The 27,740-nt window shown below is 34.1% G+C and overlaps 1 protein-coding gene across 7 annotated transcripts in view; it reads left to right on the forward strand.

The window, feature by feature from the left end:
* gro (TLE family member transcriptional corepressor groucho) overlaps nt 1–27,740 on the forward strand; it is a 217,689-nt gene that overhangs the window by 18,290 nt on the left and 171,659 nt on the right. For all 7 annotated transcript variants that reach the window (XM_074179212.1, XM_074179213.1, XM_074179215.1 and 4 more), the window contains exon 2: nt 16,232–16,329. In XM_074179212.1, the coding sequence (XP_074035313.1) occupies nt 16,232–16,329 (98 nt within the window). The remainder of the gene's footprint in view (nt 1–16,231; nt 16,330–27,740) is intronic.

Here is a 27,740-nt window from a genome sequence, read left to right on the forward strand (position 1 = left end):
TGAAGTGTTATTTGAATAAGTTGTGGATTATCATCAAGTATCAACCAAGTTCATCACAATTTTTCTATATTAGTTTTTTAATCTACCTTTTTTGGGTATTTGTTACCTTCCACAATCTGAAAAATATAAAAATTATAATGGAGAACTTTATACAAGTGTAGAAGGGCAAACCTTTTAGTTTACCCCGATAAGTTACTGCGTAAAAAAACAAAGTATTTTTCACAAAGAAAAATCTTCTATTTATCAGTAACTTGTTGTATTTAACAATCCTATATTCAAAAATGAATATAGGATTGGTATTGCTGTTACATATTTCGTAGACAATTTTAGCCCAAGCTATTCTTGGGAGCCACGATATGGTTTTTATTTATGCTAATTTTGTATATGAGGAATAGTTAATGACTGACTTCAATTTCTTATCTGTCAGTCTTCCTCATTAGTTCGTATTCATTTCAATATAGAAATTGATAAAAATGATGGCTCCCGAATAATGCATGTTTTAGGTTACCAAACGTTGACCCAAAGTATTATCCAAGCTCCTCAAGGATTAACTCGTCTAATGCACTTTGGAAGGCACATCTTTGACAATATTGCTGGGATTAGGTATATTATTCAGGTAGACTTTAAGATGGTAACAAACAATTATTCCAAGAGTCCTAGGAAACGTCTATATTGGTTATGTCTTCATATTTGAAATTACCTTTGAAATTGACAAAATTACACTTCACCATTGAAATTCTTCTCGCATCTTTCGTACTACTCATTAATAGTTCACGTTGCAAACTATATACAAAAAATATTCGATACTTTCTCATCTAGAACTATGAATACGTACAAGGGAAATGTTTTTGCGAAATTCAAAGATTTGAATGCGATCGAATTTGAAACTAGTTAGTCTAAGAGCCAGTGAGCGGCTACCTGCATATATTTGACCAGACTTAGGTTTTTGTACATTGAGGCCCCTATACCTACCGTACATGATATGGGACCTCACTAAGCCCAAAGTGGTGGACGCGGTGAGTGCGCAGGTAGGACATGTATTAATTTTTTAGTAATTTTAAATGCATTTGACGACGTTTGCCGTTTTGATATTTTGAAATATATTATTATTGTGAACGGAAAATAATAATGGCTGAACATTACCTCGCGTTCAACATTGTGGCAGACATATTTGAAAATGTTAAAAATGAATGTTTTTTTAAAGTAATTGACGAGATCTGCCATTGATACAAATCACTTATTATAGTTTCAAAAACTTATATTAATTAGGGCAGAAGTATTCAGTGCGTACAAGCATCAGAAAATAACAAAATCTGAGATACTAACCGGTCAGATGTCTATGTATTACGATAATTGTTTCACATCAAAATAATGTATTTATGATTTACTCAATTACTGCATTTATTGAAATTAAATTTTTTATGTAGTTCATACAATATTTAAAAATTTTGACGATAAAAAAAGACGATAAAATACGGAAAAATTTCAAATATCAAGATATATTAAGGTAACATACATATTTATAAGTATTCATTATTCTTCATTCATCATCATCCGGGTAATGTTCATCGTTGTGTAAATCATCTTCATCATCAATTGAGTAAGATTCTGTAAAAATTAAACGTACATTGTGAAATATCAATAATTTATAAATAGATCTGAACATATTCGACAAAGAATTGATTTTTATCAACTTACCAGAAATATTGGCGAAAAAAACTCTGAAATCATTGGTGGTGTTGAACATTCACCTTTAATTAGTCGTTGACCAGTTAAATAATCAGGTAATTTTGTTTTAGTTATTTCTAAAATTTCCGCTCTCAAAATAGCAGCAGCTGCTTGCAAGGTATATTGGTCTTTTAGGTGTGCAAATAATGAGTCATCAATAGTTGAAACGTCCTTAGGAGCAACAACTTTTTTTTTGTTTGACATCAAAATTTGAATGTTATCATTAAATTTCTTGTGAATTTTTTCTTGTAAATAATGCGCGGCAATTATTGATGCTGCATCGGAGACTTCACTCAATTCTTTAAACATATCGAGATACTCTTTATGCAAATATGACAAAAAATAACAACGTCCCCGTTTTATGACATTCTCCTCAATTAACAAATTTCTCTATAAACGGTTTCATGTGTCTCTGAGGGATATGCCATGAAGTACGGAAAGGACTTTTCACCAGTGACCGTTTGTGATTTCTAAAATTTTGTCGACAAACATCATGATAGCATACTTCATCAGAGGCAACACTTTGTATTTTTATCAAAGTTTCATTGTGAATTTCAGAATCTGGTTCCAACTTTGATAAGATGTTTATTTGAAATTGATTTTTTTTGAAGTACGTAATGGTTCATTCTTAGACTTATATTGTTTGTTCCTTTTATCACAAAAAGAGCACAAATTCAGGTTTGCTGAAGGCACAGTTTCAGGATTCTGAACAGTTAATGGTGCTGCTGAATCTTCCAATTGTATTTCCTCGAACAGCTGCTCTACTGCGACTTCAATATTTTTTTCTACAACTTCATCTATCTCAGGAACGTTCACGTCATTCAAAACGGAATCCTGTACCATTGCATAATCAATTATTGAATTATTAACTGATGTTGATGGTTGTTCAGTCGCAGACGACGACGTACTTTGTAATGAAACTTTTTTGTTGGCATCTGCCATAAATTTTTTTTTTAAAGCTGTAAACGTCGTATAACAACTACTATGGTAGCCGGCATCAAAAATATCTTCCGATAAAATTACATCGTTGTATTTTAATTTATGAAGTTTTCGTAACCTCAAAATATTTCGACATTTTACCATAGTCTCTTCCGAAAATATTATTAATTTTTCAGTTTTTGATGTGCCACAAAAAACACACTGCACTTTATCTATTTCACTCGACATAATGTCAAAAATAATCAACAATTAATAATCCAATGAACAAAATAAAATAAAGCAACACTATCAATTTTTTTAAATTCACGCAACACGAGGCGTCTATATGAAGGTTGACAAATATACTGAATACATCTGACGGAAACTATCTTAGGTATAAATCTTATATTATTCAAATGGCAGGTAGTAAATATCAGAAAAAATATTATAGGCTAGAATGAGTACAATTGTAATACTTTGGAGTGATTAAGTAAATCATAAATACATTATTTTGATGTAAAACAGTTATCGTTATACATAGACATCTGGCCGGGTAGTATCTCAGATTTTGTTATTTGCTGATGCTTGTACGCACTGAATACTTCTGCCCTAATTAATATAAGTTTTTGAAACTATAATAAGTGAAATGTATCAATGGCAGATCTCGTCAATTACTTTGAAAAACATTTATTTTCAACATTTTCAAATATGTCTGCCACAATGTTGAACGCGAGGTAATGTTCAGCCATTATTATTATCCGTTCACAATAATAATATATTTCAAAATATCAAAACGGCAAACGTCGTCAAATGCATTTAAAATTACTAAAAAATTGATACCTGTCCTACCTGAGCACTCACCGCGTCCACCACTTTGGGCTTAGTAAGGTCCCATATCATGTACGGTAGGTATATGTACAAAAACCTAAGTCTGGTCAAATATGGTTTACCAGATTTTAATGTTGTACAGTTACATGTCAACAATAAAATAATAGAAATAAATAGAGTTAGATATATAAAATATTTAGGTATAAAAATTGACGATACTATGAAATGGAATATACATATACAAAATGTAATTAAAACATTAAGGCCTATGCTATATAAAATAAAATTTCTGAACCGATACTTAGACTTACCTGTGATAAAGATTGTATATTACTCTCTGGTTGAATCTAGGCTAAATTACGGAATATTGGGATGGGGTGGAGCCGCAAACTGTCATTTGTCCAAACTTGAGACTCTACAAAAAAGATTCCTAAAAATAATATTTAAAAGAGACATGTTGTATCCTACAAACCTTCTTTATCAAGAGGCTAAAATATTTGATATTAGTCAGTTGTACTACATACAGTTAGTGTATTTTCAATATAAACATAAACGTCACGATTATATAGACCACGTACATAACACTAGAAATAAAGTAAAAAAATTGATCAAAACAGAACTTACACTCAAAACAATTGGTCATCGAAGTCATTTGCATTCAGCTAGTCGAGCCTATAATATACTTTCGGAGTCCATCCGACAGGCAGAACATTTTAAAAAATTTAAAAAATTAATTAAAAAATTCGTTTTGGACGAACGACATCAAATTAATTTGTTACTAAGAGCCTGACGTCCTAGTAACATGGTATGTTTTCTTTTTTTGTATTGGCAAATCCTGTTGTTTGCAATGGTTTGTAGTTCTTTTTGTTTATTATTATTTTTATTAACTACTACATACAAAAGTTTTATTTACTGTCTAGATTATTTCTTCTGTATTTCTTTTTTGTTTGTTGCTATAGTTTATTTCATAAAATACGTATATTTTTTAATCGAAAATTTTGGCAGTCTCATCGCATACAAGCTCTGCTTTCGCGATGTTCTGTGTTGGTGTTTATTTATGTTTATTTGCATATTATATATAATATAATCGATGTAAATTAGCATGTGAACAATTGACAAATAAACATATTATTATTATTATTATTATATGCAGGTAGCCGCTCACTGGCTCTAAGACTAAGTCGTGTTGATGAAATATTGAGAAACGTTGGATAAAGGACAGCCATTAATTTCCCAATCTTTTTCTTCAAAAAATCCATGTTTGTTTGATAAGCGACGTTAAAGGAATCTGACAATTCCATAGACCCCATCTTCATAAAGTATGTTCTCATGCTGACTTCTTACTCAGGATTGTCCTAGTACAGGGTGAACTCGAGGGTAAACGTTGCATTTATTATTTGACCTAGTAACATTGAGTAACGGCATCTAGAATAAATCGAAACAGTGTTATTTGGTGTTGGATCATCAATGCAACATTTTTGGGCTCTGTTATCATTTAACTACCTGTTTCTAATGACAACTGCAGTGAGACAGACGAAAAGCGATTTGCTATTCGGATGTCTATATTAAAGCATCAGTTAAAGCTTAGCTTTGCAGCAGATATGGTTAGGACCCTCATTTATTATTCTTCAATCAGTGAGGTTCGAGTTTCATGTCAATTTCATAAATGGCGTATTTATAAAGGGAGTCTTATATCCATTTCTCATATTAATGATTATAATTACCAAGAACAGATAAGTTTATATTTTGCATTCCTGGTCCAGTTGATTAAACTGAAACCTAGACGAATGCAACGATTTTGAGCTCTGCTATCATCTGATAACTTTCTGTTTAACTTACTTCAAAACAAGCTTCAAACCCACTGAATATTTTGATCAAAGAATTCGATTTTCCATCTACTTCTCTACAGAAAATTTTGATATATAACAATAGTGAAAGTGAATACTTCATGGCCATATTTATTTTCGCTCGACACAAAAACGTTGAGGATTTAAGCAACGACCAAAAATTTTGTGCCGATCGAAAATAAATCATACCAAAAATACATACCAATATAAATGACAATAATTTTGTAAAACGACTCCTCAATGACTACCTTTACCCTCTCGGATAAAAGGGTGGAGTATGGGTTATTTCTGTTATTTGCAATCTATGTAAAATGATTTCATAGATAAATCGAATTGCGATTTCAAACCATCATCATAAAACGAACAGGTACGTACCCGACAGGGATTAAAGTAAATTGTTTCACAACATCTAGTTTTCTTCAATTTCATTTCATGTACTTAATCTCTTCTTTTTCCCAAATATTATTATTTGCCATTATTTTGGAGCGTTTTCCATTTTTTTTTCATGCAACAACCTCCGCCAAACCCACCCTTCTACTATTTCTCGATACTGAGAAATAAAAAATACAAATAACATTATTTGAATATCCTTGAAATTCAAAATTTACAGGAATTTTCAATTATGCTCTCGCGTTATCACTGAGCTTATGTTTTGTAGTTATATCAAGTAAACGAGGCACTTTACGAAATATGCAAGACTATTGATTACACAATTTGCTGCTACTTTGTTGCTAATTAGCTGCGGGGAAAAATCTTTTTATTAAAAAAATACCTGACGTCAACATTTTCATTATTGACTTTTCCAGAACTATGACTAGAGTATTAGGCTGCTATATTTATTCGCTGATCAATTGCGGATGAACATTTTTTTTTAAATACATGGGGTCTCGCTAACTTGACGACGAATTAACAAGATACCATGGCCACCCGAAATCAGGGCCACCCTGTAGAACCTGTATCTATTTCTGCTTTCTCATTAATATAATTTAGAAACTCACTTAACAAACATATAATTAATAACTTCTCGTTTAATGTTTTGGTAGCATGATGCTCTAATTGTATATTCATTTAATTCACTCTGTTTCAGAATACCATTTACATTAAAAAAATGTTGCTACATAGAAACTAATGCGCTAGTAATCATATTATATTTTGTGGTAATTCAATGTGTACATTTATTTGTTATAATGTGCAAATATTCATGATGTAAATATTTCAGTTTTAGAAAGGGAGGTACCCGTTCATATATTAAGTAAATAAAATAAATAAATAAATAAATGATCAGTACAAATACTTTGAGAGACATATATTGCCTGAAAAAATAAACACCCATATACACTGTCACACATAAAGTTCACGACATTTGGAAGTTTTTTAATTAAAAAATATAATGAAAATTTTACTTCACAGATGGTTTGTGCCTGAAAAATGAGTAAAAAAGAGCCACTTTCCTTCCGTCATGTGCTACTCTAAACTTGTCAAATTTGACATTTTCTTCGAAAATCCTAAAAAAACAGTTTTTTGTATTTCGATTCGATAATTTCGATTCGACCGAAACGTGATTAAAATTTCATAATTTTGATGAATACGAGACTTCAATGTCATATCTTGCCCAGAAAATACCCGCATTGGCCTGTTACCAGAAAAATAACTAAATACACCTGCAGAAATTCGTCTTTGTTGTTGCAAAGTTCATCTAGTTTTTTCATTCATTGTTGAAATGATTCGGTTTTCAATGCATGGATCAATAGTACAGTTACAAACTAACCCGAAATATACATTTCTGTAAACTAAACATTGACCTACAGTTTCATAACTATTCAAAAGACTTTCGTTCTAGCGATTTGTACTGAACATGATATAAAATTACAAGACGAATGCAACATGTCGGGATGAAAATAGTAGGTACTAATCAAATCGAAATGAAACTTTTCTTTAGTAGGCTTTTGAAACAAATTTATAATTTTGGTTAATGTCAAATTATTGTGTTTAAAGAATCGAGTTGTTTTGTGTACAGATTTTCGTACATTTATTATTCACAAATAAGTTTTATGTACACGAGACGAAGTGGAAATCGTTATGTGGTCAGAATGCCATATCGAGATGTTGCTTGTATTTTCAATCACCGGCATCTAGGAAGAAAATTCCCTTTAGTACCGCGGAAGGGATATTGAAAACATTCAATGAAACTTTCTCTGTGGACAATCGTCTCAAGAAACCAGATAATCTAATGAAGTATAATGAAGAAGATCAACTTAATGTTTGTTTGAGCGTTATTGAAAACGGAAAAACTAATATAAGAAGTATTAGTGAATATACAGGGGTTGGCAGAGAAACTGTAAGAAGAATTTTTCACAAAAAAAAATCCATCTCTTTAAGCCAAAGTTCATACGCACTCTTAAAGAAAGAGATTCAGATATTCGAGTAGGATTTTCATTTTGGTTCCAAGGTGAGAGAGAAAATAATATCGCATTCCCTACATGATTTTACAAGGCAACTTTCACGTTGAACGAAAGAGTTTCCAAAATTGTCGCTGGTGGTCCAACAATAATCCAAATTTTGTAATAAAATGCCATGACCAATATTCATTCAAGACAAATGAGTAGTATGGATCAATACATAACCAGATATGTACAGAAATTTCATTATGAATCAGTTTTCTGAAGTTTTGGATAAACTGCTTGTGTTAGACAACATTTGTGGTATCAGCTTGACGGGACACCGATCCACCAAACGGTATAAGTGAAATAGTGTCTCAGTCAGATGTTTAGTTGAAAGTGATAGGACGAAATTGGGAAGATTATTGGCCACCAAGATCACCGGACTTATCTCTGATGCACATTTTTCTATGGATTTTTCTGAAACAAAAAGTGTATAAGCACAGACCATTTGCAAACAAAGAACATTTAGAGAATGCCAGTCGGGAGTGTTGTGCTAACATAAATCCCCTATTCATCAAAAGTCTCACAAAGTCTATGATTGAAAGGAATATAATTTGTATAGAACGGAAAGGACGGCATACTGAATGATGAATTCGGGTTCTTCATGAGATTATTAAAATAAATCAATATGAATAGTGAAAATAAAGAATATAAGATCCATGAAATCAACTCAAGAATCGTTATTATTTGTTCGATAACTACATCTAACAGTTTATATCCAACAGTTATCACGTTTTCAATTAAAAAACAAAACAATCAATTTCAATTTATTTAATTGTTGACAATTTTATATTTTTGTGCCTTCTATCAAACTTCCCTCCAGGCGAACACATTTTTCTATGCACCTTCTATTATGTCCTTCAACTCTTCCCAGTTCTCTAGGTGTATTTTCTCTACAGGCTCTTATTATTAGTGTTCCGAGATCTTCCCTATTTGTTGGCATATATTCATAAACTTCATTTGTTAACGTTTTCCATAAATAAAAATCCAGTGGGGTTAGATCTGGGGATGGTGGTGGCTACACTATGAGAGGACTATTGGGTTCTATCCATTTCATAAGTAGGTTCTTATTCAACCAAACCCTTTGTAACAAATTAATGAATTAACTGTCTTAAACAAATTTATTTTTAACAATATTTCACTATCACAACTAATTTATATTCAACACTTAGCAACTAACGCTTGGACGCCCCTAGGCTTTCCTCGAGGTGGCTCATGGATTCGGTAGACGAGGTCATTAATCTTTTTCATGATTTTGTACGGACCCTCCCACCAGTTCCGCAACTTCGGTGATAAACAACGACGTCGACGATTGTACAGCCAAACTGGGTCACCGATTTCGAATCCCATAGCACTCGCCTTGATGTCATAGGCCTTCTTCATCCTATCGCTAGCACTCCGGATGTTCAGACTCGTTCATGGATGTCGTCCATTCTCTGCCGAAACTTGCTGACATAGTCTTCCCCCGCAGTGTCTTGTTCTGGCGGCGTCCCAAATTTCAGGTCGCAAGGAAGCCGCAGCTCTCGGCCCATTATAATACTGGCAGGGGTTTGACCGGTTGACTCGTGCACTGCCGAACGGTAACCCAGCAGGAACAGGTGGAGGTATTGGTCCCAGTCTCTTTGATGGTCAGAGACTACCTTGGACAAGTGGCGGTTTATGGTATAATTCATTCGTTCCTCCATTCCATCGGACTGTGGATGTAAGGCTGTGGTTCTGGTCTTTCGAATGTCCAACAGTTTACATATTTCTTGGAACAAGTTGGACTCGAAATTTCTACCCTGGTCCAATGGGACACCAAATCGACAAATCCATTCCTTCACATCAGCGACGGTAAAGGCTTCCTGGTTGGGCAGAGCATAGGTTTCTACCCACTTACTGAAGTAGTCCATGGCTACCAGGATGTATTTGTTTTCATGGTCGGACTCTGGGAATGGGCCGGCGATGTCGATGGCGATTCTCTCAAAGGGACTACCAACGTTATTTTGGCGCATTGGAGCTTTCGGTCGTATCCGAGGTCCGTTACTGGCAGCACATACATCCCACTTCTGACACCAATTGTAACGAATTAAAGAATTAACTGTCCTAAACAAATTTATTTTTAATAATATTTCACTATCACAACTAATTTATATTCAACACTTAGCAACTAACGCTTAATTTATCAGACTCCTTCACTGGACGGGAAGCAGGGCTTATATATCGGTAACGATCGTTATAGATTTATCTAGTTGGCCTCTGTACTCGCCTAGTATTTTCCCGGCGATTCAGACTGCTTCTTTCGTGGTTATGTCATGAGATATCGGTCAGGGCCGGCTTCAGATTCCTTACACCTTGTTATGCCATTATTGTGAACTGGTGAACCATCTAACTGAAAAATCATGTTGTGTCTCACATCTGAAGGTAGTTCTTCCAACACATCGGAAAATGCATTTTCGAGGCAATCAACGAATATTCATCCGTTTAGATTTTGATTTAAAAAAAATGGCCCAATAATATTTTCGTTCAGAATACCATACCATACCATACACATTAATTTTATAGGATATTTGGTCTCTACAATTCACCACCAAATTTGTTTTTTCCGAAGAAACCCGCAATTATCTCTATTCTTTTTCCAAAATATGTTAGAGTTGCCCATTTCTTGATTTCTGGTTGTTTGACCTCAGGGTATATTAATCTGTAAGTAAATTTACGGGCTTTGTTTTCTAACTAACTTCTGGATAATATCTGCGTTGAAACCATTATTATGACCTATCCGTGTAATTATATCAATTTCCCTAGCTAGATTATCAGCAGACAAAAGCAGTGAGAATGCTCTGTGCAACATTGAATTTCAGTCTGCTAATTTATGACTGTCTGGATGGAAAGAATCGCTTGGGATGGTGATGTCTGTATAGCTAGGTTTTCGGAAAACATTGAACTCAAATTTATTCCGACTGTGTGTAATGGTCAGGTTTAAGAAATTTATCTGTTTCTCTATCTCTGTTTCGAGTGTGAAATGAATGTTGCTATTGAGATTATACATGAATTTCATAAATTGGTTCAGCTGTCGTGTAGTACCTCTGAAACAGGCGAGAATATGGTTTACATATCTGTACCAAAAATGAATATGGTTTTTACCCAGGTCGGAATTTACTATAGTGATCTCCAAGTTTACATAAATATGTCTGCTAAAAGTGGACTAAGGGTTGTGCCCATTGGTAAACCTGAATCGTGTTTATAAAATTTGTTGTTGAACTATAGGTAGCTCTGATTTAGGCATACATCGAAAGCTGTTGAAACTTCAAAGGAAGTGATATGGCGTGATTTGGTTGTTTTCTACCACAAGTTCCCGAATCTAAACGATACGGAAATTTTGCACCATGCAAGGAAGGGTTACAAACTCAATTATTTAGAATCCTTGGAAATTCAAAAGCATAAACATTGCGGGTGCAGCCTGTTAAATGATCAAATCGATTTAGTTTACTCACCGGTTTTCAAATTAGCACATTATAAATTGTAAATTCAGGTACTCAATCAAGCCAAGTACTTCTATTATTACCTACAGGGGTGCTATATAAAGGCTAATGTAATGAACCATTGTTAGTTTAATGTATAAGTTTGAAAATGTCCTTATAGGACGAAACTGCAGTAACGTTAGTTACAAATAAAAATGGTATAAAACATAGAAAGTTTCAATTCCCTTTTCTTCATTATGATTTCCTACAACGTATTAACGGCTACATCCATCAATTTAGTTTTTCGGTCCTGTGTTACTTGGCCGGTGCCCATAAAAAGATTATATATTGCATGGACAGTCCATGGTGTTCAGCTACTTCTAGCGAGTGTCTTCTTTTGAATTCGGCGGCCGCTTTAAAATGAGACCTTCACCAACAATTGAAACAATTTCAATTTTTTCTTGAAGTGACAGACATGCCATGTTGAACTTTGTTAATCAAAATGAGCTAATTTCAGATAAAGTAGGAACTTCAGAAATATTAAAATATGAACAGGAACTCACAAACAGAAAACTACCGGAACAACACCCAACACAAACACAGGAACAATGAATACAATGAAAAACACGGCAGAAACAACAGGAACAACAGTGATACAAGGAACAACAATACTAAAAACAACAAATGCAATGAAAACTGGTCTGATATTTCACCAATATTGTCAAGTTGACAGTAAATATCAATGAAGAACTGTTTTCCATTTTTATATCAGGGCACCACATGATTTTCATCTAGTGGAACTGATGTAATTCAATCAAAATGATTTCAGACAACAATTCTGCAAGTAGGTAAAATAATCTAAATCCTACCTGTTTACCGAGTGCGATTTTTTTCTTTAAAAATAAACGGTTGTTTCGGTGTTACAATGAGTATGAAGAATACATTTATTTCGATCAGCAAAATGTTTCCTCAATATTTTAATGAAGGATCCCGCAAACTTCTTATGAGAAATGGCTTGTCGTGAATTTTTATGAAATTTTGATATGTTGTGGATGTTATAGTCCTTGATGTGCTGATTGAAAGTGTCCACAGCCTAAGCTCAAAAATCTACAGTTTTCGAGATGTGAACCTTTGAAAATAGACTTTTTCCATTTTTTGCGGTATTTGCTCATCAATCAGAGAAGCTCTCACTTCTGGATGGGATAGAATTTGGATGTTCGGCAACCAAAATTAGTATTGAGAATGATCTTCCTCAGTTATATCAGATGCCGCCATCGAAAATTTTTCATACACTGCTCCTTACTATCTTGATAATCTGAGAATGTGGTGTTGTGACATTTTCCTCAGAGAGGCTCAATCTCACAGTCAAATGAATCCGTGCAAATGTCTGCATCTTTGATATCTGAGAGTACTCTCCAGATAGAATGAAGGGGTTCAGGTATTAGACGCGAACTGTTTTGCCCCCAAGTATGTTTTACCGTAAAAATGGGTTGTTCCATCGAGAGTAGCGGACAGTGTAAATCACTTTAGCCAACCCCATTTAGGTGGTGGGTGCGTTTTGAGCATTTCCATCAGTACTGAGGCTTTCATCATTCTACTTCAATTATTACGGAAGATACGGGGCTGTTTCCATGAGAAGTGATACAAATTCGGATTTTCAGGACTGAAATTTCTTTCAGGGAAAAGGTGTATTTATAGTAAGTTGTAGTCCTGATCACGAATATGAAGGAATTTTGAGCCTATTTTGCTTCCTAGTATGTTTTACCGTTAAAATGGGTTGTTCCATCGCGAGTGGCGTGCAGTGTATATCACTTTGGACAACCACATTCAGGTGGTAGGTGCATTTTGAGCTTTTCCATTGGTCCTGAAATTTCATCATTCTACCTCGTTCATTACGGAAGATACGGGGTTGTTTCCTTGAGAAGTGAGACACACTGTATATATACAGGCTGATTCATGGTGGATTCACTAGGAATAATCAAAAAGAAATACAAACCGGTAGAACATAATATCATCACCTTGGCGGAACATTGCATCAAAAACACGTACAGACAAATTGAAAAGGCACTCGCCACTATCACCCATTGTTGCCAATATTTTTATGGAGGAAATCGAAACCAAAGCAGTAGCAACGTCACACTTGAAACCTAAACGCTGGCCGAGATATGTTGATAACATTTTCGTGATTTCAACCCTAACCCTGAAAGTCATGTAAAACAAAATATAAATAAACGTCTTGAACTTTAACTTGAACCATCGAAAATAAAAAACTAAGAGTTCTCAATAGTGTATAAACGTGTATGCGATGAATATCTGAACTCAGTAAGGTCACGGCCTACCAGCCCAGATTTATAATAATGATAATAAACGTCTTTATTACTACAACCACATTTTTTTATGGTATCAAGTTTAAATTATATATACAGTGCATTCCATTTAAAACGAGCCACCCTGAATAACTTTTGGAACAATGATTTTCAGGAAAAATAAACACCATCTCAACAATAGTATACAGGGGGACACATTTTGACATATTCACTTTGATCTAACTTTCCCATTCGCACCCCCAGAGCATGTCACCATTTTTTAAAAATGGATGAATTGTTTTGCATTATCAGATGTTACATGATAAAAATATTCCAACAAAGTAGAATACATTATGATCTGAAGCTCTCAGTTTGGAAGCTACAAATTATTGGAGTTGAAAACGTGCCACCCTGAATGAATTTTTGTACAATCTGTTACATAGATTTCATAGGTGTTTATGTGAAGTATACTTCAAGAAAGTCTCATTTTGCCTAGTTAAGTTTGAATTCGTTATTCTCTTCATTTTGTATTTGTCTTATTCTCCAATAACGATTACCTACCAAATGAATTTACAATTGGTGTTTCTGTTTTTGTGACTTCTTGAGAAGGAATGGTTTATACGCTTCGAGAACGGATTGAAATAGTGAGTTTGTACTACTAGAATGGAAATAGTGCTAGAGCTGCTGCCCGTATGTTCAATGATAATCATCCAGGAAGAAATGTACGGAATTATTGAACAAATTTATGGAAACTGGATCTGTTAACAATTAAAGGCATAACCGTTCAGGAGTTGTCAACTATGTGTACTGCAGTTTTAGGGCACGTTGGACTAATGTAAAATTCGCAATCTCTTACTAAGTTATCTCGAAAATCACGAATCAGTCATACAAATGTTTTCCTGTGTATTAAAGAAGTACATCATTAACATTAGTATATGAATAAATGAATAAAGATTAGTGACTAGTGATATAGCTAAAAAATATTATTATATAAAACTAAGCAAAACATCATTAGTCATGAATCAACCGAAGAGAAAAAATAATTGGGGGACGAGAAAAAGCGGAATGGTGAAAGGTTCCCAATGTTATTGATTTTGTGAAAGATATAATTTCAATTTGATTTTAAACTGAGAGGGTGGCAATTTTTTTTAAATATCCTGAATAGCATTGAATACTTTCAATATCTGGTAACTCAAAGAGCGTTTGAACAGCTGAGTACGATGACATTTCTCAACGTCAGAACTATTTATTCATAGGTTCATTTTCTGAATGAAAACTTCCAAACCACATTTTAAGTAAACTACCCTTTTTATCATTTTAAGCTAACCCATAGAGCCTAATATTGTTACTTCTCATTACTTGATCACATTTTTTCCTGCTGATTGACGAGTGCCGAAATAATTCCAGCTTGATCTTTCAACTGCCCTTTCAGTACAGCATTCTCTTTTTCCAACATCTTCAATTTAGTATCAAATTTCTTACTTATCGTTTCTATTGTGGATTTGGCTGAATAAGAGAGAAAATGTACAATTTTGTGACCAATTTTTTCATCATTCACTGTAGATCACCTATGTCTTTATTTCCTCCTCGTGTATTCATGTCGATAAATGTTTTTCAAGAAACCTAAGAACTAAAAATTGTTCAAATTCGGAGTACACACTACTTCACTTATACTTTTAGATTTTAATTTTGCACATTGTCCAACGTTTACAATAATTAGCAGCAGCGAATCCAAAACACGTCTACTCCATTCGATTCCATTCTTTTTAAACGTGACTCCGGCCGTGATATGACCTATGTTCTTACAGAAATTACAGTAATACTAAATCTGTTTTTCCGTTAACCAGCTGGCGCCCCCCTACGAACGACTTTTGCGAGCTAAGGATTAACGAGATCTTATGTTTCAACGTGCAGTTCTCAGCACGGGACGATAGATACTGAAAATGATCGTCTGGTCTCGTGGCTTGAATGACCGTTTTACCTAATGGTCGATTGAATGAGTGGAACAAACCATTTTCGCCAACCCAACCAGCTACCGTCCCACCATGCTCGTAGTAATGGGAAAAGATATATAATCTCGCTGATTTGCGTGAAAGTTTTCGCTATTTCTGTGAATCTAAAATCATTTAGGTAACTTATAGATAATTTAAAAAATTATGGTATTTCACGAGTGTTATAATCTCTCTTTATTAAGATTATCATATGCTATGTACCGGTAAAATAGAATGCGTTTATAAAAATAATTCAGACCACCTAACTGTGATATATTAATTCTGTTCAGTCGAATATGTTTTGAAAATTACCTTTGAAATATCGGATGTGCTTTTTTTCATTGTTTGCCAATTCCATTGTTCGATAAATAAACATTGCCTCGTTATTTGTGAACTGTATTCTGAAGATATGAATTTGTGCGAAGAAATTCTTAAAAAGCTGAGCAAGCTGACTGAAGTAACGTTCTGAAAATACGGAGAGAAATGTACAATAAATAATTCAATAAATTTACTTAAAGAATGTGGCACAAAAATGCAAAATTACTTACAGAGCAGGTTTGGCTTGTCTATTCGACAGTTTCTTTACGCTACAAGTCTTTGAAAGTGACAGTTGGGTATTAGTGTTATAGGTACACCTAGTGTATGAAATACAATATTGTTACATTTCTGTTTTGTAAATTTATTTTAATTTTACACTAGACAAACTCTATTATCGTCTTTCATTTGTTTCAGGGCCCTCCACCTCAGGGTGGTCAGATAAAATTCACCATAGCAGATACGCTTGAAAGGATCAAAGAAGAATTCAACTTTCTTCAGGCACAGTATCATTCGTGAGTAATCTTTATATCATACTATTTTAGATTAGTTCTTAATTCTTACAAGAGTCTCATACCAAAAGTAGGTATTACAGTATTCTGTACTTGAAAATATTTTTCTAGAGTGGTTTGAAAAATGTAATTTCAATCGCAACATTTCAACGACGGTTTTTATTTTATTTTCCGAATTGTTAATTTAATATCTACAGCCGCGCCCGCGACAGTGCATCCGAGATAGTGCATAGACATTTTTTTTCTATGTTTGCTAAAGTTTTTCTTCCTCCTTCTCTATATATCCAAATCGATTTCCTCTGCAATTGAAAAAGACAGGATGAATTAAGTACAGAAATACTACTATGTATTGATGTTATTAAAATAATCAACTCGTACAAAAATCGAAATGTTGAATAGCAGTTTTCATTTGCAATCCATATATGTCAGATTTGACTACATAATCTTTTTTAGCAGCTTCACTGCTCGAAGAGAAACTTGTAGGCATTTATATAGTGATAATACCACCAATTTCCAAGGAGCCAACAATGAATTGAGGGAGTTATATCAATTTCTCTTGAATCAGGCAAATATTGAAGTTATTGCTAATGCATTATCCAATCAACAAACAACTTAACATTTCATTTCCCCAGCGTTCCTGATTTTGGTGGATTATGGAAATCTTTCATCGAATTCGTGAAAAACCATATCAAAAAAGTAATAGTTGACAATTTTTTGACATTTGAAGAGTATGCTAGAATTTTGTCACAAGTTCAATTGTGTATTAACTTAAAACCAATAACCCCACTCTCCAATGATCCATTAGACTTAAATCCTCTTACCCCAAGCCATTTTCCGCTTGGAGACTCGCTTACAGGTATTGAAGGAGTAGGTATTTCTAACACCAAGACGAACACCCTTTCTCGTTGGCAGCATCTCTAAAAAATGAAACAGAATATATGGAAACGGAGGTAGGAGGAATATCTCCCAACCCTACAACAACAAACAAAATGGAAGATAAGCTCAGCTAACATCAAGGTGGGAGATCTAATGTTAGTGACAAACGATTCCATGAACAGTAAGTGGCCTCTAGGAAGGATAACAGAGGTAAACCCAGGTAACAATAGTTTGATTACGGTTGTAACAATGAAAATGGCCAGTGGAACATTTAAGCGACCTATTACCTACCCTATGTTATGTGTTACTTGACTTTTTATTTTTGAAAGACTTGAGCCTTTCAAGGCCGCCGGCATGGACAATTTCTCAAGTCAAATGGATATTAATTTGTTAGAGACTATTCTGTACGTTCATTTGGCCGGTTTTGTAATATGTCCACGCATGTGGGTAACGATAGGAAAGAGGAACGCACGCGCAGGACAGTGGCAACCACGAGCTAAAAGATAGAACAGCGTCACTTGTGAAAAATATAGTGAAATTGTCATCAAACAATCAAATAAATGTTTCATACAGTTCATCTCAATTCATTTCAAAGTATGTTGAAGAATCATTGGTCAGTGAATTGAAATATTCGAATTTTCGATAAGCTGATGTTGCTTCAATACTGCATGTACTGCATGGATCCAAAATATGTAGTTTCCTTCATTTCCTGAAGACAACTACTTGGTTGGCGAAAATTTCGTCGGGAATAGTATTGCAGTTCTGATGGTTGAAAAAAGTGTTTGAAATGGGTCCACGTATTGCTGACAATGTAGTAGGTTCTCCTGCGAAACTAAATCATACTCTACTTTCTAGTTTATGGGACATCATATAACACATTCGAGTTTGCATAAACATATAGATATGTTTCAGATGAAATCTTCACAATTTGACCGACGATCAATAAAAGGCCCGTTTGATAGTAGTTGAACTGCACTGAAACCGTGCAGTTCAATAATTTTCGGTTTTCCACAAACTACGTGTCTGTCTAAATGAATGTCATTAATAGCATGTAATTGCTGTAAAAATGAAGTCCATTGGTTCTTCATATCTGAGGATAATGGTTCATCCCAAGATATACCTTGTTCCCATAGCTTTCGCATGAACAGTTTTGCTTGTATTATGGCTGGTCCTATGAGACCCAAGGGGTCAAAAATTCTTGAGACCGTTGCTAAAACTGAACGCTTCGTCATGACGTGATTATCAAATTGTATGTCTTACTGCGTGACTTAATGTGTCTGTTTTCGAGTTCCACGCGATTCATAAAGTTTTTAATTCTTTACTGTCATAAAATTGAATCAATTTATCATCGTTTTTTCCGTCTCCTAAAATTGAATCTAATATTGATTCGAGCACCATTTTCTCAATGGAAGCTGTGCGCTATTTAAAATGTCAGTTACTTCACGATAAATTTTAAGAGCTTCTTCAATCGTGTCGATACTTGTTAGTAAGTCGTCCATATAGAATGCATGTCTGATTATTGAGCATGTCCACGAACATTTTTCTTGAAAGCCATATGAAAGTTGTTGCAAAACCTTCGTCGCAAGATAACTGGCTGATGCTGTTCCGTATGTCACTGTGTTGAGATTGTATAATTTTACCGGCTCTGAGTCATTATAACGCCATATTATTCGCTGATATTTTCTATCATCGGGATGTATCATTATTTGCCGAAACATCATGTTAATGTCTGCGCTTAGAACGTATTTATGTAACCGTAGCCTGGTTACGATAGAAACAAGATCGTCTTGTATATTGGGACCTACTAGTAATAGGTCATTCAGTGACGTGCCGCCATTGGTTTGGGCCAATCCGTCGAATACAACCATCCGGCTAGAAGGACCAAAATGTTGTTTGTGTCGTTAGGGACGAGTAATGAAACGTGAACGTGTAACTATAACTATTTTAATGTATTGCAGATGTGCATCTTACAATGTGCGGTAACAGACTGTCCCTTGAGACTTATCTCCTTTTGAGTTTGCTTGCATAGGGCACAGGTAGCGATGGTAGCGATTGGGAATTGACGAGGTTGACAATGTTGCCACTTCTCTTTGGCACAATAAAATGAATACAAAGTAAAATGATTGTACACATACGTAGATGTCTTTCTCTCTGTTGTTTTTTTTTTGTAAAACTAAAATGTTGACTAGCTAACTTCAGGGACTTTCTCTCCGATCGAGACAGAAGACGGTTGTGCCTATAATGACCCTCCTCAAAGATGGTATGTGGATGTCGTGATCAGAGTCCAAAAGTGAGATTTTTTTTTTTTTAAATAAAGTCGAGTTAGAGTAAACATTGAAGTGAAAGACATTTTGATAGGACTGGCGCCCCCCTACGCCAGTTATCAGGCTGGAATTTCGACGGATTCGACGAAGTCGTCGTCAGTGCAATTATAAATGTGTTATTTGTGAAAGTCATATTGAGAGGACTTGCGGCCTTCTAGGAACAAAAATGAAGTGTTTTCATAAAAGAAAAAGTTAATGAGGGTGGGAGCATTTCCTCGGACAAGACAGCTGCGCCCCGGATGAAGATTCTGTTCACTATGGACAGGAGGAGTCTGACCAAATGCGCTCGACTGAGAAGCAACGTCCATCTGTTAAAAAAATATTTTCTTCCGTTAACAGCCACACAAATTGAAGAAGAAGAAGCTAACTTCAGGGTGACGGTTTTTCGTGACGATGTGCGCGCGCATCGTAAGAATTTACCCTCTTTTTTCCGCCAAAAGAAGTATAACTTGAAAAAAAAATTCGTGTTGCCGAAAGAACCGATCACATAAAAATCTGTTCATTTATCTCGAATTCATTTCACTATGAAACTTCATTTTCGAAACTTGTCTTGTAAGAATTCAATAATGAAAGTAATATATTTCTTGAAACTATTTTAAATGAAATATTGGATGTTTCATTTGAGAAAATTAAGAGAAAACTGTTGAGTTTCGATTCACCCAGTACTAACGCAAATGCGTCAAATAATTGTCAAGGTGTACCGCCGATTGGCTCCGGAAATGCTTTGGAATGTGTGAAGAATATTTCGAACACAATTTTTATCATTATATGGGCGCATGCAGTCATCAGTTTGAACTGCGAGTCCGTGTTGCGTACATAGTTTTTTCGACAACTGTGTATACACAGACACATTTTAATTCTTATTTGTTATCGTATCGATCACATAAAAATCTGTTCATTTATCTCGAATTCATTTCACTATGAAATTTCATTTTCTAAACTTTTCTTGTAAGAATTCAATAATGAAAGTAATATATTTCTTGAAACTATTTCAAATGAAATATTGGATGTTTCATTTGAGAAAATTAAGAGAAAACTGTTGAGTTTCGACTCACCCAGTATTAGAAAATGTTCATATTAACATTCAACAATGAAAAACTGCATTTCCAAAGGAGAAATGATTTTTTCATTGAAAATGTGAATGGTTGAATATATCAACTTCTTGGCGTTATTTCTGGCATAACTTTTCAACTTCTTGGTACATAATTATACAATCGTATATTTTCTGAAAGTACATTCCTAACAGAATCTGGATACGGAAAACAATATATCACATTTCATTTAAAACAAACCTAATTTTGATACGTTGCACTTCTACTGGGCATCCTATATATCGGAGAATATCTCAAAACAACCATTGCATTGATTCCTGAAAGTTCATATAGACCAATCTTTCATAACTCCGCTGTTTTATTGTTGTCTTTCTATTGTTTCTATTGGTTTGGTATCATTAAAGGTATTTTCAGTCATCCAAATAACTTGTGCTTGTAAGTATGTAGACTGTAGGTGCAAACGTTGATCGCTGAACGGCGAATATCACATTACATTATTACGATAATGTTAAATGCGTGCAGCTGTGTGATACCTATATTTCCCTCTCCGAGTTTCTATTCTTTTATTCTCTATTCACTTTTTCTCTATCTATTACTCTCTCACTCCGTCCCCACTCTGAATTCTGTTGCCATCACAGCTGATCACAGAGACTCGTTCGTGATGAAGATGATGATTAACTTCACCTGTTCGGACTTCCATTGTCTACTATGCAAAATGATTTGAAATCCCTGAAACAATTAAAAAAGAAGAATTAAAAATGAATAGCTGAAAATAACAATTATATTAAGCAAAATGAACCTGAAATGAATTGTCAATCGTTTATTTATTCGATTGTTCTATTTTTACTTGTATTTTATTTCACTATTATTTCATTTCAGGTTTATTTTGCTTAATATAATTGTTATTTTCAGCTATTCATTTTTAATTTTCCTTTTTTAGTTGTTTCAGGGATTTCAAATCATTTTATATAGTAGACAATGGAAGTCCGAACTAGTGAAATTCATCATGAAATATTGTCAATCACCTTCAAACAAGATGATGATTAATTAATCAATTAATTGATGGATGTAGCCGTTACTACGTGGTAGGAAATCATAATGAAGAAAAGAGTAATTAAACTTTCTGTTTTTTACCACTTTTATTTGTAACTAACGTTACTGCAGTTTCGTCCCATATGGACATAATATATAAGGACATTTTCAAACTTATACAATATATAAGTTTGAAAATGTCCTTATAGGACGAAACTGGAGTAACGTTAGTTACAAATAAAAGTGGTGAAAAACATAGAAACCTTCATTTCTCTTTTCTTCATTAATTAATCAATTGATTATAAAAAATTAAATTTTTTGGGCATTTTTTAAAAATGATTTTCTTATAAATACAAGTATTCTACTTAAAAAACATACACTTATTTATTTGCATACTATTTCCTGAGCTTTTCAATGAATTAAAAACAATTAAAAAAAATATTTTGTTTTTGTCAGATTGAGCGAATCCCTCTATAGTCCGTTCATAATTTGTCGATAGCACAAAATGAGGGCCCAAGTCATAAAACGGTCGTAAAACTCGTAAAATCATAGGCGGAGGTTCCTGAGGTGTTTATTCATTAAATATAAAGCTTCAGTTTATATTCGAAACTTGCCTTGAAAGGGTGAAGTTGTTACGAACGAAAATAATTTTTGGTTTAGTACATTTTTTAATCGCATTTAATTTACGGCTCGTTGGTGTTTCGGCGTCTACGGCAGTAATTAACGTCTCTAATATTTATTTTGCGAATTTTGTGCAGTGCGTGAGTAACTTTTTTTCATATTCCTACAAACATATACGTACCTTTCGTTCCTGCTTGTTTTGTTTGATTGCTTGCGATGGATTCGTCATCATCATCAACATCAAGTTTTACACCGGTACTGTTGCGTACAGTCAGTAAGTCTGTCTATTCACCAAGAGAGAAGACTATTGTTTTGACCGTTCACGATGCTCTGGTTTCTCAGAATCCCACAAACACTGTTCAGAACATATTCAAGAGTTGTGCCAACATGACGGGACGGGCGTAGGGGAGTCAACAATATATAGGTTCCTATCAGAAAGAAAAAAAAAGGTATAGCTAACCCAAATACAAACGAATACTTAAAGAGGGGGAGAAAACCTATTGAAATTGATGAATTTGCCAAAAATGGTATTCGAAGGAAAATTAACGAATTTTTTTACAAAAAAGAAATACCCAACTTAAACAAAATTTTACTAGAAGTTAGAGACGACCCGGATTTGCCTCATGTCGGACGAACCAAATTGTGGCAAGTTTTAAAAGAATTAAATTTCCGGTGGGAGAAATCAGACCGAAAATCACTTTTGATTGACCGGGAAGAGATAATATGTTGGAGAAGAAAGTATCTAAGATCTATACGAAAATTTCGGGCTGAAGGAAGGCCAATTTACTATCAGGACGAAACGTGGGTAAACGCAGGTCATACTCTCACAAAAATTTGGACATATAAAAATATATCAAGCTCCAGGCAAGCCTTTATGGAAGGTTGGTCTACTGGTATTTCCCCACCCTCTGGTAAAGGCAGTAGATTAATAGTTTCTCACATTGGCAGTGAAAAAGGATTTGCTAAGCATGGTTTGTTGGAATTTGAATCCAAAAGCACAAAAGACTATCACGAGGAGATGACAGCTGATGTTTTCGAAGAGTATTTTGAGCAGATGATTGAACATATACCAACAAACTCAATTATAGTATTAGATAATGCACCTTATCATTCACGACTAGTTGAAAGACTTCCAACGACTGCGTGGAAGAAACAGGATATCATTGCGACTGGCTGCGGAATAAGTCCCTGCGTTACGAAGATGGAATGGTTAAAGCAGAACTTTTAAAAATTGCCCGGCAACACAAATCTAAGTTCCAGAAATACGTAGTTGACAAAATGGCGGAAAGACGAAACATCACAGTCCTTAGACTTCCACCCTACCACTGCGAATTAAATCCAATTGAACTCATTTGGGCACAAATGAAAAGCTATGTGGCTAGAAAAAATACGTCATATAAAATACAAGCTGTACGTGAATTGTTATATGACTTTTTACAACATATTACAGAACAAAATTGGCGAGATGCAGTAAGACATGCAATAGAAAAAGAACAAAAAATGTGGGATCTTGACAATATAATTGATGCGACTGTAGAGACACAACCGCTAATTATTAACCTGCAAGACGACTCGGATTCCGAAGATGATCCTGTTTATTTTGAATTTGAATAGTTTTGTAAATAATCGTAGTTTATATCATTTAAAAATAGGTATTAAATAAATAAATGTATCTTTTACAAATTGCAAGTAACTTATTATTTTTGAATAAAATAAAGAAATTTTTTTAAAATAAAAATACAATTTACAGTACCTACAGTTTAAGAATATTAATATATATATATATATATATATATATATATATATATATATATATATATATATATATTTATTTAAAGTAACTAATGTTTTAATCATATACTCTACGACACTGGTCAGTCATTTCCACTCAAAATACCTACATAATCGGATTAAAAGTTTTATAGCTGTATTGTATTTCTTCAGATACAAGGTGGGTTAGTAGAAAACATCTTAAACTGCCAGTTTCAGTTTGGTTTTTGTTATTATATCATATTAGCTGTCCTCTCTGTATTTCAGTTCTCTAATGAGGGTCAAACTTGCAGTGAGCTATCAACAAATTATGAACGGACTATAGATAATCGTCAGATTATGAGACAGCACGTCTAAAACATAAAGATGAACCCATATATATATAGATATATATATATATATATATATATATATATATATATATATATATATATATATATATATATATATATATATCTTAATTTGACGCGCTTGAGTATTTCAAAATGGCGAATTTTTTTTGCACATTATAATAATGGCTGCGAGTTTGCGTCAGATCGAAATCATCAGATTATTGAATGAGAGTTTTTTTAACACCCCCTTAGAAAATCTGACGCGCTCGATTAATTTTTTTTCTTTTCACTTTTAACCCTTACGTACAAAGATTAAAATACCAACATTATTAAAAATACGTAGGCATTGATGCTATCAATATCTGACGCGCTCGAGTATGTCCATGCAACAGTATTTTTATACATATTTGAAAATCTATAGCCGCTTCCCCCACCGATGAAAAGGTATATATTGTATAACATTTTTTCTTCTTATAATCTAAGCTTTGCAACCTAATATGTCTCGTGGGCTCTCCTGCTATTAGCATTTGTCACTTGGTTAGAGTGTTTAGTATTTGGACATGTCGGACGATACAGCATTCAATATTAAATTTATGGAACTTGTGGAAAATTACCCATGTATTTATGATTATCGATGGCAAGATCATAGTAAAAGGGATGTTGTGGAGAGGGCGTGGAGTGTTATTTCCCATGAAGTAAAATTATCTGGTGAATAGCAGGTAGTTATTATCGATGATTCTGATTACACGGTATAATTACCTTGCCAGGGTAAGGCGTAATTCATAAGGAGACTGGTGAATGGGTAGTATATTATGTGCTGATGGATTTCTATATCTGGGGTTATCTTTCATAATATGTGGAATTGAAAATTTACCCTCTTTGACTTTTATAAAATTGTGGAGAATACAAGCACTTTCAATTACTGAAATCGCTGTATTCTCTTGACATAATATTGGCCTTTGAAAAATAATGAATAATCTGTAGTTGAATATTCATTTTTCATTATCAAGAACCCTTTGTGGATATGGTCGCATCAGATTTTTTTCTAATGGGATTGCCTCGTCTGCTACAAAATAAAATGGAAAATTTACACCCTCATTTGGCAGTGGTGTTGACTTGGGAGTCAGAAGTTTTTCCTTGTTCAGCAATCTTCCAAGAGTAGAAGACCGGAAAACTGCACCGTCACTCATTCTACCTGCTTCACCGACATCAATGGTTAGAAATATTCCATCAGCATTTGCGCAGGCCATCAGTACCACCGAAAAAAAAAAACTTTTGTAATTATAGTACTGCGAACCGGTCTTGTAAAATTTTTTAAATTCGGCAATGCTTCCCATCGACTGAGCCTATGCAGTTTGGAAGATCCCATAGTTCGAGGTATCGTTGTGCCGTCGATTTCCAAATTGCCTCTGTTGGAACAGGCATAAACAATGGTTGAATATGGGAGAGGGCCTTGAAACTGCAACCTCTAGCCAAATACGCCTTTCATGAAATCCAAACCGCAACATGGAAATTTACCTACAGAAACAGAGCCCAGTGTCAATGAAGACAACGATAGTGAATCTGAAGCAGAGACGAATAATAATGATCATTCAGAAGAAGAGATTACAGCGTCAGTTAGAAACTTTAAGAGAAGCAAAAAGATATCACATAACTGTCGTTAGAACGTCCCAAGAAAAAAATCCACAAACTCAAGCGCAATGTTCGAATTCTGCAGGCATATTTGTAGACTTTTTCACCTGACATGTCAGATGGTCATGACAAACCACGCTCTCTTACAGAACTTTAATGTAGAAATTGTTTTGTATTTTATTGTTTCCTATTCATTAAAATGTTACTTTTTCAATATAGTCATTCAATTTCATATACCTCACCTGAGTGTAATCAATAGTTTCTCCTGTGGGGTAATCGTATCTCTGTAGTTAGTATCTTGTTTGATTATATACGGTGCTAACATCTCCAGGAGTGTTTTAAAAGTATCTGAACTTGCTCCATGATTCTTGAGCACTTGACAAGATGATGAATCCAATATCGTCTTCGTTTCCTATTTCTTCGCCTTAAATACTGCCACAACATTACAACTTCGTCCTCATCAGAAGACGACATTTTCAACTAGTGATATTTCATCGGAGTGCGAGATCCTATGCCATGCATTGCCTGTTGCTTATTGCTGATTGCTCATTGCTTATTGTTCCGGTGTGCGAACTTACTAAAATTATTGCAAATTCAGTTACTCATTAAATGGTATATTTAACGAAAGAATGTCTGTAAGTTGTATTCAATTATAAAAGTAATTTTTGTTTGAAATGATATTTCAAGGTGAGTTATTTACGTAATCTCGATAATAGAAAATAATTAATCTCTTTATTTCGCGCTTTCATCGGAGTAATTGTTTTAATGGAATTTGAAAGGTTTGTCTTCACAATATTCATCACTGTAAACTTATGTGACAGGCAATATCTGGTTTGTTGAAGGAGATACACAAAAATGTTTCATACAAAAGTTTTAGGAGTTCATGAGAGCTATATTTTGATATAATTTTTAAATATACAGGGTGTTTGGTGTAGGTGCTACAGACCAAAATTCCATTTTTTAAAATAGAACGCCCTGTATATCATTACATATTCAGATGCTACGTTGAATTCTGATATCATTTCATGTTTGGTTTTTGAAATTCGGTTACGGCGTTGTTGAGTTATTGCACTTTTCCTTAAATATAAAGTTTCAAAAAAACTTATTTACTCGTACACGAGTCCAGTCTATATCTTTTATTAAATTGAACTAGACTACTACTGAATACAAACCATTATTCTCACCTCTACGATACGATATCGATATCAGTTGAATATAATATTGAAATTCTTGAGAATGTGACTAACTTGAGGGTGAATTGCTTTATATTGCACAATTTCATCAAGTAGCTTATGCTTGTTGATGCCATAGTAACAAATGTTGTTGAATTGTATCTACTTGTCAGTTCGATTCAGTGATTCTTTGCAAAACAGTAACTGTGTTCTTTGTGCGAAAACTCCAGTATGCCTTTCGCGTTTAGTCCAAGTGATTGCATTGATATGTTATTAATTTTTGGGGAATGTCAGAAAAACTGCCGTCAAGCACAACGTCTATACCAAGAACGTTTTCCAGACAGACCCATTCCGTCACGAATGACTTTTTCGAGAGTTGTAGAAAAATTGCGAACTGGGTCATTTCCTTCTACTATAAAGCATCGTCATCATACGAGATCTGTTAGAACTGAAGATTTAGAGATCAATGTGTTGGCTTATATTATTATTCATCCACATGTTTCTATCCGTACTCTTGCAGAAGAAGTCGGTGTGAGTAAATCTAATGTACAGAGAATTCTGAAAAAAAATAAATACCACCCATTCAAAATTCAGTTGGTTCAA

This window comes from Leptinotarsa decemlineata, unplaced genomic scaffold (assembly GCF_025532065.1).
Source record: "Leptinotarsa decemlineata unplaced genomic scaffold, Ldec_3_MD MMD2_tig00004677_RagTag_RagTag, whole genome shotgun sequence".
NCBI lineage: Eukaryota > Metazoa > Arthropoda > Insecta > Coleoptera > Chrysomelidae > Leptinotarsa > Leptinotarsa decemlineata.